The sequence below is a fragment of the Scleropages formosus genome, chromosome 1 (genome assembly GCF_900964775.1).
Source record: "Scleropages formosus chromosome 1, fSclFor1.1, whole genome shotgun sequence".
Lineage (NCBI taxonomy): Eukaryota > Metazoa > Chordata > Actinopteri > Osteoglossiformes > Osteoglossidae > Scleropages > Scleropages formosus.
Genome location: NC_041806.1, coordinates 9,752,770 through 9,767,976, shown reverse-complemented (window position 1 = coordinate 9,767,976; position 15,207 = coordinate 9,752,770). Strand labels below are relative to the sequence as shown.

At 41.5% G+C, this 15,207-nt stretch overlaps 2 protein-coding genes and 1 long non-coding RNA gene across 3 annotated transcripts; 1 reads left to right on the top strand and 2 right to left on the bottom strand.

Moving 5' to 3' along the window:
• Positions 1–1,772: 1,772 nt before the first annotated feature.
• wdr13 (WD repeat domain 13) lies at positions 1,773–7,194 on the bottom strand. The gene is made up of 11 exons (XM_018752833.2): positions 7,117–7,194; positions 6,472–6,520; positions 5,727–5,815; positions 5,351–5,582; positions 4,684–4,793; positions 4,339–4,469; positions 3,953–4,260; positions 3,520–3,700; positions 3,016–3,157; positions 2,744–2,862; positions 1,773–2,616 (listed from the first exon to the last, which is right to left on the bottom strand). Exons 3-11 carry the CDS (start codon positions 5,765–5,767, stop codon positions 2,432–2,434), a joined length of 1,449 nt encoding a protein of 482 aa, XP_018608349.1. The 5' UTR covers positions 5,768–5,815; positions 6,472–6,520; positions 7,117–7,194; the 3' UTR covers positions 1,773–2,431.
• A 332-nt stretch (positions 7,195–7,526) lies between these two features.
• On the bottom strand, positions 7,527–13,224 carry LOC108934800 (organic solute transporter subunit alpha). Its single transcript, XM_018752903.2, has 8 exons — positions 13,063–13,224; positions 12,514–12,621; positions 11,829–11,980; positions 11,661–11,734; positions 11,045–11,200; positions 9,227–9,338; positions 8,713–8,965; positions 7,527–8,368 (listed from the first exon to the last, which is right to left on the bottom strand). The coding sequence occupies exons 2-8, from the start codon at positions 12,581–12,583 to the stop codon at positions 7,923–7,925; spliced, it is 1,263 nt and encodes a 420-aa protein (XP_018608419.1). The 5' UTR covers positions 12,584–12,621; positions 13,063–13,224; the 3' UTR covers positions 7,527–7,922.
• Positions 10,164–14,898, top strand: LOC108934801 (uncharacterized). The gene is made up of 3 exons (XR_001966157.1): positions 10,164–10,439; positions 14,663–14,694; positions 14,828–14,898. It is a non-coding gene; the product is annotated as an uncharacterized LOC108934801 (long non-coding RNA).
• The last annotated feature ends 309 nt before the right edge of the window (positions 14,899–15,207 follow it).

Below are 15,207 nucleotides of genomic sequence, written 5' to 3'. Positions count from 1 at the left end.
TTATTTTACAGATTTCACTTTTTAGTAACCTTATGTATTGAGATGGATAACAAAACACATGTTAGTAGCCAGGACTGAATAAGTTATACTTTATGATAAAAGTATTTGTACAGTATGTACTGAAACTCAGTTAAAAGTGATCAAGCTAGCTTTCACTTAGATTTTTTTTACCAATTAAATTTCATTATTCACAGTTATTAATAAGTCTTTTTTTTTTAACTTGTAAATCCATCTAATTTCAGTAAGAAGTCGTGCTGATCAGGGTTACAGTGATCCCCCAGAGCCGATCCAAGAAGCATGCTTAGGCAGATGGCTAGGATAGTACACCATGAATGGGACAACAGTCCATAGGAGGGTACATTTATTCATTTAGTTGACACTTTTCTCCAAAGCAACTTACAACATTAACATATTTTGAATTACTTACCCATGTATACAGCTGGATAACTTTACTTGAAAGGGGGTGCGGTGGCGCAGCAAGTTCGGCCAGATCCTTCTCTCTGGCAGTCTGGGGCTTGAGTCCTGCTTGGTGTGCCTTGCGGCGGACTGGCGTCCCAGCGTCCCGTCCTGAGTGTGTCCCTTCCCCCTCCGGTCTTGCGCCGTGTTAGGCTTCGGCTTGCCACCACCCCACTCGGGACAAACAGTTTCAGCGCGTGTGTGTGAGAACTTTACTGGAGCATTGTTTTAGGGCAAGTACGTTGCTCAAGGGTACTACAGGTGGAGGTCAAACCAGCAACCTTTAGATCCAAAGGCAGCAGTGCTAACCACTACACTACCAGCTGTGCCATATACCAGGGTACCCCCATTTAGTCACTCATCCATGCACACGCTATTTAGAGTCACCAATCCACCTGCACTGCATGCCTTTGGACTGTGGGAGGAAACCTGAGCACCCACTGGCAACCCACACAGACACAGGGAGAACATGCAAACTTTTAAATTGTTTGGATATGGTTGCTAGCTTTAATCCATCAAAAAAACAGAGCATGGGGAAAACAATCCAGAACATAACAGACTCAGTTAATGAGTTTTATTATGAAGGAAGCAGACCTTTAGGTATGTAGAGCTTTGCCAGCCTGTACATCTTAAAAGAAATATTAAAATAGCACATCAACATTTCAGACCTTCAAAACAACACTAGGCATGTGGTACATCTCATTTCCCCTGTATGCTGCTTCTGCAGCTTCCTACCAGGAAGAGAGACTGCTAGCAAAGAAGCATCTCCCTACATTTTTATGATGTTCAAGGGTGGACAATGGGAAGCTAGCCAGGCCTCTAATTAGCTGTTTTATCAGAACTAACCAAGGAATGCAAAGGTAACCCCCCTCTAAAACATTTTCAAGGCCTCTGAACTATCCCCCACACATCTGAATCATCATATCCAATCTAGATACATGTGTAGGGTGCTATATGTCTCACTATTATCCTAAAATGGTTAAAACAACACAGTTTTAAAACTAAAGCAAATAGTCCAAGATAAATTGTTTACTAAATTAATATTTGTGCAACTTAAAATTACAAGGACAGAATTTATATCATTACATAAACAGCTGATATTTACTGGGCTTGTCAGAGTAACTAGCGCAGTAATATGTGTTGAATTAACCACTGAGGTTATATTTTAGGATTTCTTTAATACACAGAGTGGTTAGTCACAAAAAATCTTTTTGAATAAAGCAGTTCATTTGTAATTCCATATATATTTATATGCCAGCTACAGAATAAATAAAACAAGCTGTTTAACATCCCTAAAGAGAAAAGAGAAAAAAAAAAAAAAAAAAAAAATTGATATTTTTCCCCCACACTCAGTTTTCCTTTAACTCTGTCTGTGTACAGCATATTCTGTCATGTCTGATATATTACATAAAACTGGCCTTGTGATGTCATTTTGGTTTAAGCTAAGTACATAACTAAAAGCTCATACAAAAATACCAAGAAACAAATCTTCACTGGAAAGCTGCATCCTCTAATTATCCACTGATGTTTTTCACATATATCACACTACACTTTTAAAACAAATGAATTACTTAACTCAGTAGTACTTCTTTAGTGCTTAAATAGTTACAGTGACTCATTGTACAAGTTGGGCATTTTCAACATTAGACAAAACCAAAGACATGGAGAGCCTACCATGAACAACCTGCATCCAATCAATAAATTATTTGTTTATGCTATATTGTATAACTTCCCTACAAGCCCTTGTTAAGCCCAGTAATTGCTTCCAGACTTTCATTATTTATAGAATGCTAAATCTTAAGTAGCTTTATCTCTATCATATCTAATAATATTGTTATGCATATGGTGGCTGTAGAATTTATGGAAGCATTTTTTTTTTTTTTTTTAAAACACTGCAGGTTCTGAACACCAGGAAGGATTGCAGTACAGATGGTATAGTATCTATGGTTAACTGGAAGCTAATAGCATAGTGCTGTCACTTCTGCTCCCTCCTCCAAATTATGACCATGCCTGTGGCATCCGAGGAGGCTAGAAGGCTCTCATCGCAGTTAAAGCTGACATCTATTACTGGTCCACCATGGCCTTGAAGCTTGTTGACGATGGCTTTGGTGTTGCGTTCCACGTCAAAGAAATACACGCAGGCATCCTCACTGCCCGTCACTGCAGAAGGTAGAGGTCAAATGAGATCTACACAAGTCTGACTTCCTACAATTTGAATTACAGTTCAAACTGCATGCATTATCAACAATGAACTGTCTTGTCACAAGAGACAATGTGCAAGTCTTACCCACGCAGGCACCCTGTCTGAAAGACATTAAGGGGCAGAAAATGCTATGCAGGAGCTGAGAGCCCTGCTGAATGGGAAAACTCCTCTTTAGTTGGAGAGTGCCCTCATTGTCTACAACCCTGTAAAACACAAGCAGTTAATAGAAATTAACAGCAGCATGAAAAATTAAATCCTTGCTGCATATGAAGGTGCGGGGTTTTGATTCTTCATCCTCCCTGAACCATTTTTCTGAATTTCTGCGCTCTAGCCATTGTTGTTTAAGTAAGACAAACCTGTACAACAGTAGCTTGTTGACACATGCGTTGACGAGGAGAGAGGGATCCCTGGCCTCCCTACTGATCCATGAACGAGCTGAGATGCTGGAAATGGGGCTGCCCTCGTTCACCACCAGCCTCTTCGCTTTCGTCAGCTTCCCTGCAACAGTAAGGCAGAATATGGGTCAGCCTCTTCACACTTACAAAATGAGCACCATTGCCTTACTAGCTTACCTGTGTATATGATTACCACAATGCCCACAAGACTATCATGGAAAAAAAAACTTATCAGTTAAGGTCAAAAAGAATACAGAACATAGTGCATTTACAAAACACATAATCAAGGACATCACTTAGCTATAACATTTCTGCTTTTCCAGCACATTATTTTCTTTGATGGTACTTAACTCCAAATTTAGTTTTCTATTTTACCACACAATACACAGAGAATTCAATTTTTATTCCATTACAGGAATTAAATATTTCATTACAAACTGACAACTTCTGGTTTGTGCAACACACCTGTAGCCATGTCAAACAGAAAGGAGAAAATGCTGCCACAGTCATCCCCCGCCCAGAGGATCCGGCCTGGTGCATCAAAGGACAGGGACAGTACCCGCCCTGTAAGCTTACTAGAGCCCCCTTTCACCTTCTTCCCTGTGGAGATGTTCACCACCTGCAGGATATGCTTGCTGTTCCCCACCTAAACCAAAAGGAATATTAAAGAAGATGAGGGAGTGTGAGGGAAGGAAAGAAAAAAAAAAAAAAAAAAAAAAAAAAAAAAGAAATTTATCCCAAAGATTTTCATACACACGCTAACATTCTGTGAAATACATATGTAATTTCCTCAGTTTTTACCCTGATAGACAAATAATGCTCTCCATGTCATGCTAGTTTGAATTACCTGAATCATCTTTGTTAGAATTACAGTAGCTTAGCACACCAGTCCACTTACCACTGTCAGGTTATTGTTCATGGGTTGGAAGGTGCAACAGAGGAGTTCGCTGGCATCCGGGTCTGCAACCTCTCGAATGCAGCGACCATCCTGTGTGTTCCAGATGCGTAGTGTGCTGTCCTTTGATGTGGACACAATGATGTCATTGCTTAAGGACCAGGCAAAGTCAGTGACAGGACCAGCATGGCCCCGAAGGGTGATTTTGACACTTGGTGGGGCTGGTGACAATGCCATGATGGACAGGGTGCCATCCAAGGAGCAGCAGGCCAACAGGTGCTTGTCATCATTAGCAAACTGTAATCTTGGGACTGAGGGCAGAAAGAGACAATTAGAACTGTGGAAAAATGGTTCCATTACCAAGGCTGCACAATTATGAGAGCACTTACCAGCTGAATCCACATGTTGGTCGAATATATGGTGCATGCCAGCAAAAGCATAATTCTCACTCAGGGTGGTATCTCCTGCCATAGCACGGCTGGCCTCTGCCACCGAGGTGGGCACAAGGCTGCCAGGTGGCCTGTACACAAAAAAAGTCCATAAAAGCACTAGTCATTACATAACTGACATTACAGAAAATTTTAACAATGTCATTAATTTCAAGTATACCATGGGCCACAGGCAGGATCAGGAAATCTGTATCATAGTCAGATATATTCCATTCCGGTGAATTAAATGACCCTTGGTACTCCAAGGAAAAGTGACAGTCGCTCTTTTTATCCCTCTATTCATACCTCTCATCGTATACAGCCCTGTTCATCTGGGCCTGCAGCTGGTAAGACCCTCGACTGACAGACCTGCGGTGCCCCCGTGCCCCTTGGGCCCTCAGATCCTCCTCAAAATCCTGCCAGGGGACAGAAAGCCTAGGAGTGAGATGGCAAGAAACACAGCTAGCTACACAACAGTTCAATTTAAAGGTTGGGTGTGTGTCTCTGTCATACACTTTCTTCCAAAGCAAAGACATTCTTTCAACTTGCAGTCGCATGCTACCCTGCATAAGAACTAGCACTGATTAGAGGAGTGGTGCATCTTTAACTCTGAGCAGAGCTGCAGAAGGCATGTGGGGAAAAAGCTCATAATGTGGAAGGAAGCCAAAAAAAACCTTCCCTCCTACAGACGAGCGAGGCCAGTGTTGTTCTGCTCTGCTACACGGAAATCCTGCTCACAACAATGACAATAAAGTCTTCAATTCAATTGAACCAGCAGATAATACAACCCAGACCAGAACCGGGCTCTCAGATTTAGGACTCAACCTCTGCTCAGGATGAGTGCCTTTACTGGCTAAACCACACTGTGTTCGATTTTTCTGCGCTATAAAGAAGACAGTACATTCAAGAAGTGCTCAATAATGCATGTACGTAGTTGAGTTCTTCTCCCTCTCTTTCTCCCTCGGTGCCTGACCTCCATGCGGTCCAGCGTGGTGCGGGAGCTGCGCACGCTGCTGGCTCGGAAGCTGCTCTGCTCAGAGAGGGGCCCGTAGCGCAGGGCCAGCAGCTGGCTGCGCAGCCTCAGGTATTGTCTGCGCAGCCCTGGCTCAAAGCCACACTTTGCATTCTCTCTGAGCAACTGGCTGCGTCGACGGATGTACTGCGTGCGGAACTGCGGGAAGGTAGGCGTGCGATAAGCATTGTACCTGCAAGATGCGACAAAGGAAGGAAAAAAAAAAAAAAAAAAATCAGACAGAGTACGGAAAGACAACAACAAATTTTAGATTTCAATCATGCCACAAAGTCAAATGTATAGGTTTAGAGAGGTAGAGCAAAGCAGCACAGCTTACCTTGCGTCCACTGCCAGTACTTGTTGCCAAACTGCAGCCATTCCACACTAACTCAGGGAGGAAAGGAGGCTGGGGCCGAAGTCACGCAACTGCATGAAAGAAATAAGAAAGAAGAAAAAAACTTAGAAGACTTCACACACATACATGCATCATCTGAAGCCGCTTGTCCCATACAGGGTCACGGGGAGCTGGAGCCTAACCCGGCAACACACGGCAAAGGGCTGGAGGGGGACACACCCAGGGCAGGATGCCAGTCTGTCGCAAGGCGACCCAAGCAGGACTCGAACCCAAGACCCACCGAGCAGGACCTAGTCCAACCCACTGCACCACCACATCCCCCCCCTCAGAAGACTTGTAAAACCACAACACTACTCCAGTCTGCTTCTTCTAAGCCAGGTGCCAATCACTGAGTTCTATTTGTAATTCACACTTATTTTATTACACTTCAGAAGCACTGTGTGACCGGCGTTGCCTGCGTCATACACATCCATCCAGCCAATTTCAATAACGGCTTGTCCCGATCAGAGTCCCGTGGTCCGGAGCCTATCCCAGAAGCACTGGGCCCAAGGCTGAGGGTGGTACACCCTGGACGGGACACCAGTCCATCGCAAGGTACTGTCACACACAGTATATCATTAAGCACTGTATTTTACAAAGACTACAATGGATTGTGTACGGAAACAACCATGTGGGCCACACTGATGGACGGATGTGTTTCTCGGCACGGGCTGTCATATTTACTCACCTTTTTACAACGCGAGAAGGCAGGACAGTGCAAGGCTCGGCACTCGCATCTGCAAAAAATAAACGACACTCTAGTCTGAGTCTGAATCAGGGACTCAGGCCATAGCGCTTGCTTGTGTATCATACGTGACAGGAATAAATAAATAATTAATAACGCCGGATGAATGAATAAGCACATCCATTAAGAAAAGAAAAAAAAAAAAAAAAGGAAGCGAAGGCTTAAAAAAGCTTAAAAACAGCAAAGATGCGCACGCCTAGCCAAGCAAGGCAAGCCGTGGCTAGCTAGCTGCTAATTGAACGAACAGCCAGGCCGGTTCCTCGACCAACACTCCAGAAAACGCGGCGAAGAAGAGGCACAATTTTTGTATGTTATTTTGCGTCAGTGTTTCCCGACGAACTAGTAGTAACTAAGATAACATTCGAAGTGCCAGCGAGATACAATGAATGAGTCAGTCAGTCAGTGACAGTGAGTGAGTGACAGCGGTTCGGCTGTGTGTTCCGCTAGCTGTGCAGCACCAGCCGCTCCTGCCCCGACAACTGAGCAGGACCATGGCCTCATCGCACCACGACACACTGCAGCGTTCTCTGCTCACTATTTCCCTTGCTTGTATTACAGCGTATGATAAGAAACCGTGCTCAGCCGTACCTTTTCCGGGCGCCGACTGCGAACGCAGACCTCGCCTCTTCTGCCCTGCCAAAATAAATGTGGTTGCCAGAGTGTGCTGGAAAATCAAACTCCCGGCCTTCAACTTCCGTTTCTCAATTGAGTCTTATGAAGAAAAACATGGCTCGCGAGGTATGTATTTGCTACATTTTGTTAACGATATACGCAAACCACACGGTTTTATGACAGTCTAAAAGTCATAAAAGAAAGTCATAGAAGAAATATGTGATATTTTGTAAAATGGTGAAATTTATGGCAAATATGGCAACCCTCTATCTATGTCACATGACATGGATCAGCAGAGCCCCTAGCAACGGCGTTACTATAACCACTTTTCAAAAAGCGAAACTGGCCAAAATTAAATGAAAACATAATCAAGGGTACGTGTTTATTGATATCAAATAAATTCAGCTCCAGTAATGATCAAGAAATCTCAGCTGAAAGTTTTTAATTAAGGTTGCTTTGTCACACACTGCAATATGTTATTTCTCTTGTGTGACGTAACAACTTGGTATTGGTGAGACTTTCTAATACTAGTACTGAATGAAGTTACACACAAATATTTGGTAGAGCATATTAGATATGGTTAGATATTTGTTGGACATGTTCCCCTGCCGTTAAGCCTATGTAATTTCTTCAGTGACATAATCATGTTATGATGATGATGATGATGATGATGATGTGGAGTCGGTTGTGGGTGGGTTCTGTCACCAGTGTTCAAGTGATTAAATAAATGTGGATGCCATGATGTAGGTCCTATTAATTCCTCTAGGAAACTTGCTTCTGTTTTATACAATGGTGGCTTCTCCGGACTTGTTGTGGTGTATTTCCGCACTGAGGGTCACTGTAGGCTTCTCTGGTTGTGTGGTGTCCTCTGGGGTTTTGGGACTTGTTCTCCCTGGTCTGGCTGCTGGCTGAAACTGGAGCTGCAGGGGGAATGGGAAGCGGTCCAGTGGAGCATGCTCGATGCGACACAGGCTGTCCTCACTGTCACTACTGTACCCAGGGTTGGCAGCTCCTGATGAACCTGACCATGGCTCCTCATGCGTCAAACTGATCTGCTGTGAGAGTGGCCACGCCTGTTCAGTCTGAACCTCTTTCTCCAGATGTCCTTTCCTCGGGCTTTGGTCCATCCTCAAACTCTCTTCTCTGCTAGGTTCCACCTTGCGGAAGGTATGGCGAGCAAATAGGCCAATGCAAAACATTTCCATAATCACTGAGTAGTGGTATATCACTGCAAGACAGGGGAAGCAGTAGCGAAAAAGTTATTACTGGTCATGAAAAGTAAGTTATTACTAGTAGAATATTACTAGTTTTGCTTTGTGGAGTTGTGGACCAGAGGCTAGAGTACTTGTGTATTTGTACATCTCTAAGCAAGATACTTAATGTGTGCATAAAATGAAAGACTACAAACAAAAAAAACAAAATGGGAAATTAGTAATGTAATGTTAACTAAATAAATTGCTTCAAGAAAGAAAGATTATAGCATAAAACTATCCTGTAGGATATAACTGATGGAGTAAAATGTATGAGAGACACTTAATCCCAAACCCGGTCTTCACACACACTAATACCTACACTGAGAACGCATCAGATCAGAGAATGGGGGTGTGCAGGGGATGACTTTCAGGGCTCCCATGGTTTCCAAGATCCCACTCTGAAGTCCACACAGAACCAGTACCACAATGATGCAGATGAACTTGGCCTGCAGCCCATAGCCATGCAGAGCTCTCTTGGTTGCTTTGTAAAAGAGCAGGTACCCGTAGAAGGACAGGAAGGTAGACACGCCAGTAATAATATTTATGTACAGATTGGGATTGACAGAATCAACCTAAGGGAAGAAATAAGGTGGTTTAGGGCATATTTATAACTTTATATCCTACTGAATAATTGAGATAAATAGTAAAGCATGTATGTGCATATAAAGAAAATGGATCCTTCAGATTCAAAAAACACTTTAAAAGCCAGTGTTACAAAAAAGTATGAGGTACTGTCTTCTTGCTAGCAGAAAGTATAGATATCAGTATGGTTTACTAGTAACTGACAATGTAATTTGTTTTACAATAACCAAAAATAAAGACACTTTACTCACATCTCCATAATCATACTGTTCATCTGTCCAGAGAACCAGTGTGACAAAGAACAGGATGGTCCTCACAACAGATAGCTGCAGAACAGCTGCCATCATCCATCCTAGGCTCGTCCTGAAAAAAAAAAAAATAGAAGATGGAAAGCTACAGCAAACTAATAATATTTTTTCAGATTTAATTCACATTTATCTGACACTTTTCTCCAAAGCAACTTAGTGTTAAGGCTACAATTATTTACCCATTTATACAGCTGGGTAATTTTATTGGCAGAAGTTAGGGTAAGTACCTTACTCAGGAGTACTACAGCCAGAGGTGCGGCTCAAACCTGCAACCTTTGGGTCTAAAGGCAGTAGCTCTAACTACTATGCTAGCAGCTGTCCCCTAGTTTGGGAAATAGTTAAAAATTCAGGTTCCCAGATAAACACTGATTAGTCAAAAAATATGCACAGGCTTCACTCACATAGCAAGACTGATTTGTTCCTGAAAATCTGTTCATAAGGTGAATTCTTGTACAACAAATTTTTAATTATTAATTTAAATGGGAAAAATAAAGAATGTGCTCCTCAACCACAGAAGGTTCACCCATTTTTCACCAAACGCACAAAATTTCTGTGTTACCTTTTAAATGCTGAAAAAATCCAATTTGCAGCCAAGACCAGAATATTGACACAATACCTAACAAGGTATTGCAACAGTCACCGTTAATGTTTGTAACCAATGTTGGTTGAGCTATTCAAAAAATATCACGTTTCAAGAAGAATTAAGTGTATTTCATCACTTCAAGTTTTAAACGGATAGGTAAAGGTTTCCTTTGCCTTTTTGTCTTTTAAACATCTTCTAGCACTTTCACTAAAACATTTGTGCATTAGAGTTTCTTGTGAGTAGCTAGCTATGAGACAACTGGGTTGCAAGGGAGACGCCAAACTACACATGGGGGAATGCATGCCTTGTGTGGTGCTTCATGTCACCAAAGCTCATACTTTGAATTGAAATTTCTGGGTTGTTAATGTATTCAACATGTATCAGATGATAACTCGATGTGAATTTTGGGGTACAAATTATGCTTGTCCATATTTGTCAGTTCTCGTAACATGTGCACTTGTTATGTAAGAGACCATTATACTATCTGACCAAAATTCCTTCCTTTTTTCTCATGAAAGCAGAAAGTGGCAAGCCAATCCTGGGAATGACCTGCATGTTTGAGTAAAGTCTCAGGTAAATGTCCTACTTTAAGATGTATAACCTCTATTGCTATATGTCTATATGTCTGGATGAATGAAGTGATAAAAATGTAAGCTGTGTCAGAAGAAAAGAGTTTGGACAAAATTAGTAAGCTAATGTATGTAACAAAGATAAATGGAAGAAGCTGCACTGGGAGCTCAACTTATGAACTCAAGTGCAACTGGTTGTATGCTCATAAATACAGCCTTCATTTCTTCATAAAACCAATCACTATTTCAATAAAAAACTTAACAGATACAGACACCTCTAAATTTAGTAACAGGTTAGGTTCTGTAAAAACACTGGATGAAGTTATAATGAAATAAAACTTAATTGTAAGAGTTTAATGATTCCATTTATATCAACCACTCTTCATATGTAGGGTCACTTTGTTCAAGATGTTATCCTGGAAACCTAGGGCATGAGGCAGGGAATACCATGAACAGGATGCTAGTCCGTTGTAAGGCTTTTATATTATTCTCTTTCATTAGCCTGAAACAACATGTGCTGATGAATAATGTCCATGAGTTTCACTGGGAGAACCGGTTGAGCAGCTACTCTGAAACATTTCCCTGTGTCTTGCTGGGAATCCAGGATACCTGTTTATTGTGATCATGGGGAGGCAACAGCAGCAGCAGCAGGGGAAGGGGCTGGGGGAAACTGCCTGTCCAGCAAGGACCTCTAACATCCTGGCCTTGCCTCCAAAGAAGTCAGTGATGAGGCCCATGAACTTCAGCAGCGTTACAGAGTGGTACCTTCAAAAGTAAAACATGAAGCAATCCATCGTAAGCAGCAACAGCTACTTCAGCTCCTCTGTAGTCACCTCTTCAGTAAAAACCTTTTTGATACCAAATATATCATACTGATTGTAAGAAGATGTTACTTACACACACACACACAAACACACACTTTCTGAACCGCTCGTCCCATATGGAGTCGCAGGGAACCGGAGCCTACCCGGTAACACAGGGCGTAAGGCTGGAGGGGGATGGGACACCAGTCCATCACAAGGCACCCCAAGCAGGACTCGAACCCCAGACCCACTGGAGAGCAGGACCCGGTCCAACCCACTGCACCACTGCACCCCCGATTAGAAGATGTTCTAATAAAAACAAAATATTGCTTTAAATTAAAATAATTTAATTATACTAATTGGTATTAAGTCATATTACTTTATTTCCTTTGGTATAGAATTAAATACAAAATTTTACTTACACAGATGCAATGAAGTTACAGAGCGATGAAGAGCGAGGCACATATAAAGCAGTTAAGGATGTCAGTCCCAAGACCTGTGACCGAGGCAAAGCGGAAAGTACATGTCGCACACGGCCAACTTTCTGTATCGTAATGAAGGAATTTTCTGGAATGACAACATCACTGTACCGGGTACATGCCAAGGATCCAAAGGGAAAGGCAACGGCGCCTGGAGGAGGCAACGTGTCGGAAGAAGAAGCCCATCTCTTCCAGGAACAGAGCTAGCAGAATGAACGTCAGCCCAGCAGGGATGAGGAACAACCACAGGTCATTTTTGATCGCTGTAAACAGGAAAAGAGCAAGGTGTTCGGAAAAACTTCAGATGAGAAGGAAGGCAGTTTCCAGTAGTTGGGGCAAGAGGAATCCAGTAACCGGAATCGTCTACATCAGTAAAGTCCTTTCTTTTGCTTTATGTATCTCGCAGTTCTATATCATATACTAAATCTTTGGTTGCCGACAGGGTGTGCAGGCTTTCAATGTAAATTATTCCTTGATAGGTTCTATCAGGTATGTTCACAACTTCTTGGACAAAATAAGTTCAAGATCAAGCACTTCTTTCTGCATAGTGCCACTTCTGTCTCTTTCACATAGGATTTGAAGTGTTTTTACATTTGCACACCAGAAAAACTGGTCGTCTGCTGAGTCCAGAGCAGTCGGAACAAAAGCGTAAACTGTGCTCATGGCTAACCGAAACTTTGGCCAACTTTGCTTAAGACAAATTGTGACTTTATAGACAATCTACTCCTCAGGGTTGTGCACAGAAAAACATTCGACAGCAATCATAGACCATCGTCATGTTCAGGGGGCTCCTCACCACTGAAGAATTCAGATGATAGGGGTATCTCTGGCCCCACCCAGCTGCAGTTGTTTCCTTTACTCTTCATGTTGTAGGCCACTGATTTCACCTGCACCCAATGGATCCCTTGTTGCAAACAGGAACAGGGTAATTAGCGTTACTATTTTGACCTCATTTAAAGGTGAAAGTGCTGCAGACATTCCACTGGCAGTAATAAATTATTGTGAGTAATAAATAATTTGTGAAAATGAAGACAAATTTGACACAACTGAATGGGGAAGTACTACAGTAACAATTCTAGGTTGAAACAGGAGGGAGAAAAAAACCAGCTGAAAGTAACACGAGGAGCAGTATGAAATATTCTCAGTTCTTAAGCCAAACACTGGCTACAGGGAACAGAATCAGCAGTGAGAATGTTAATCCATAACAATAGCAAGAATGTGCCATAACATGTCATAAATTAAAACGCTAAACAGATCAAATTTAAAGGTCAGTTTTTAAGCACACAGCAGACTGTCCATAATCTGCATAGTCAAGCTAAACTGACTTTTTGCTGGTCAGACTCACCCCAAAAATAATACTGCTAGGATGAAGTGGTGATCAGGTTCAGGTTTTTTCAGACTCACCCCAAAAATAATACTGCTAGGATGAAGTGGTGATCAGGTTCAGGTTTTTGATTTTTACGGGTAATACAGAATGAAAAACAGTACCCATAAGTTTCTAGTCAGTTCCGTCTTTACAGGACATCCTGTTCGCTGAAAGATACCTTCCTGAACTCAGTGATTAATGATTGACTACAGGCAGGTAGGATCACCAGTACTGAGCTCTCTCTTGTGTCATACCTTTCCCATACACACAATAACGTTAGTATGTTGTGATAACATAAATGAGTGCATTTGTCATATTTAATTCTTATCAAATTTGTCTGCTCCGCATTACGTATCAGCTCAGTTTGGATTTTCCTGTCTTAGGACACATCAATATTAATAGTCGTTTATTTGAAAATTTACTCTAAAAAACTGCTTGAGGTTTAGGAAAAGGGGTTGGGAAAGGGTCACGACCTTGAACGTGAGTGTGAACTTGACAATGAAAGGAAACTGGGGTTTGAACCTTCTATATGTGCCATTATTTCAAAACTTTTCACACAGAGTATAAAGGTCAAGTGACCAGTTTTCTAACACACTTTTTAATCTAATTCATGACATATAGATGACATTTAGCTTGTAGTGTATCTAGTAAGAATGAATAGATAATATATTGCAATACATTTAGCTCTTTGTGTGCTTTCAATTTGTTGGAACAATACAAGAGGGCTGGTTCTGAGAGATGGGGACAATAGTGAGATCACAGAGTTTGAAGCGGGCACCCTGTAGTTTCATCTGAGCTCAGCACCGGCCTTGGGTCCATGGTTCTGCAGCGCAGCTGACTGGACGCTTTCGTTTGTTGCTGCTGCTCTTTCCCGAAGGGGCCCTGGTGACGCTTGCATTCAGTGCCCAGGACCATAAATGCATGTTGCGGCCCACTGTAGGCATTTCATTTTCAAAAAAAGAGCAAAGACTGTGGAACAAGATCAAAATGCCTGGGTCTAAAGGTATGTTATGAATTATTGCAAATCAATCTGTTACTTTAGCATAAAGCTTTCAAATATAGGACCTTTCAACGTAACTGATTTATGCAGTTCGTAAATAGTCATACATTTATGCAGAATAGTTTCCATATCTTTTCTGCAGCCTACATGATCCAGTGGGCTGGTTCCTTGCCTCTATTTGTTTTAATATTTTCATACTAGTTTATCTAGCTATGTATCGATAAATGTAAACATTACAATTTTGCTTCTTTGCAGTAAAATAAGTGCATTTCAAGTTGACCATAAAGAGAATTCTTGATAGGGACTTTTGTGATGAAATATTGCAACCTTTACATTTCTAAGAACTATGTGGAAAAAATATAGAAATTCTGCATTTAAAAATTAAGTTGGTGTATTTTTCCAATCTACAGTTGTGGATCATATTTATATTATATATAACAATAATACAGTGTTTTTGTAAACATTTGTGGTACTTGCAGTCTCTCTTTTTTCATCAATAGTGAAGTTCATTTTTGGGGGAAAAAAAAAAATCCACGCTAAATGGAGTCTAATCCTGTGTTTTACATATGGATTTTTTAGGCAATAAATCTGATAAGAAGTCCGCTACGAAGGTAGGTTTCATAATCTGGTTGATTTATTTTATTATTAATATTTATACTGTTGATGCCAAAGTGGATTATTTTTCCTCCACAAAAGGTCTGTATAACATATCTTTCTCCACCTTTCTGGCATATTCTCTAACAGCAACCTCAGAGCCCCAAAGAGCAGCCAAAGAAAGGTGATCAGAAAGGAGATGATAGCAAAAAGCAAGGAGGTAAGAATTTACAGAGAATTCTCCCAGCCAAGGAGTACTTTCTTTCTCAGTTTCTCCAGGCACATCCATTTAGTACACAAAAAGTGACCGATTTTTATACTGATGCATTTACATACCTTAGATATTTATATTCATTCTCAATATGCATTGTAACTCCCAGCGTGGAATACTCACATACAAAGTATAACATAGTATAATAACACCGGAAGTGTCTGGCCTAGTACAGCCATGGCTTTACAAAGGAAATCCACTGAATGTGGTAGACTGCAGACCTCCCTTGGAATAAATTACCGCTAATACCCCACTGACA

What these genes read in the sequence shown, in the direction of transcription:
- LOC108934800 (XM_018752903.2), bottom strand. Translation starts at nt 12,583, where the DNA reads ATGAAGAGTAAAGGAAACAACTGCAGCTGGGTGGGGCCAGAGATACCC. An exon ending in GGATCCTTGGCATGTACCCG is followed by an intron (nt 11,735 to 11,828) that starts GTACAGTGATGT and finishes CCTCGGTCACAG; the next exon opens with GTCTTGGGACTGACATCCTT. An exon ending in TGTAACTTCATTGCATCTGT is followed by an intron (nt 11,201 to 11,660) that starts GTAAGTAAAATT and finishes TTACTTTTGAAG; the next exon opens with GTACCACTCTGTAACGCTGC.
- wdr13 (XM_018752833.2), bottom strand. Translation starts at nt 5,767, where the DNA reads ATGGCTGCAGTTTGGCAACAAGTACTGGCAGTGGACGCAAG. An exon ending in AGGGCTGTATACGATGAGAG is followed by an intron (nt 4,470 to 4,683) that starts GTATGAATAGAG and finishes TTTTGTGTACAG; the next exon opens with GCCACCTGGCAGCCTTGTGC. An exon ending in AACAAGCTACTGTTGTACAG is followed by an intron (nt 2,863 to 3,015) that starts GTTTGTCTTACT and finishes TGTGTTTTACAG; the next exon opens with GGTTGTAGACAATGAGGGCA.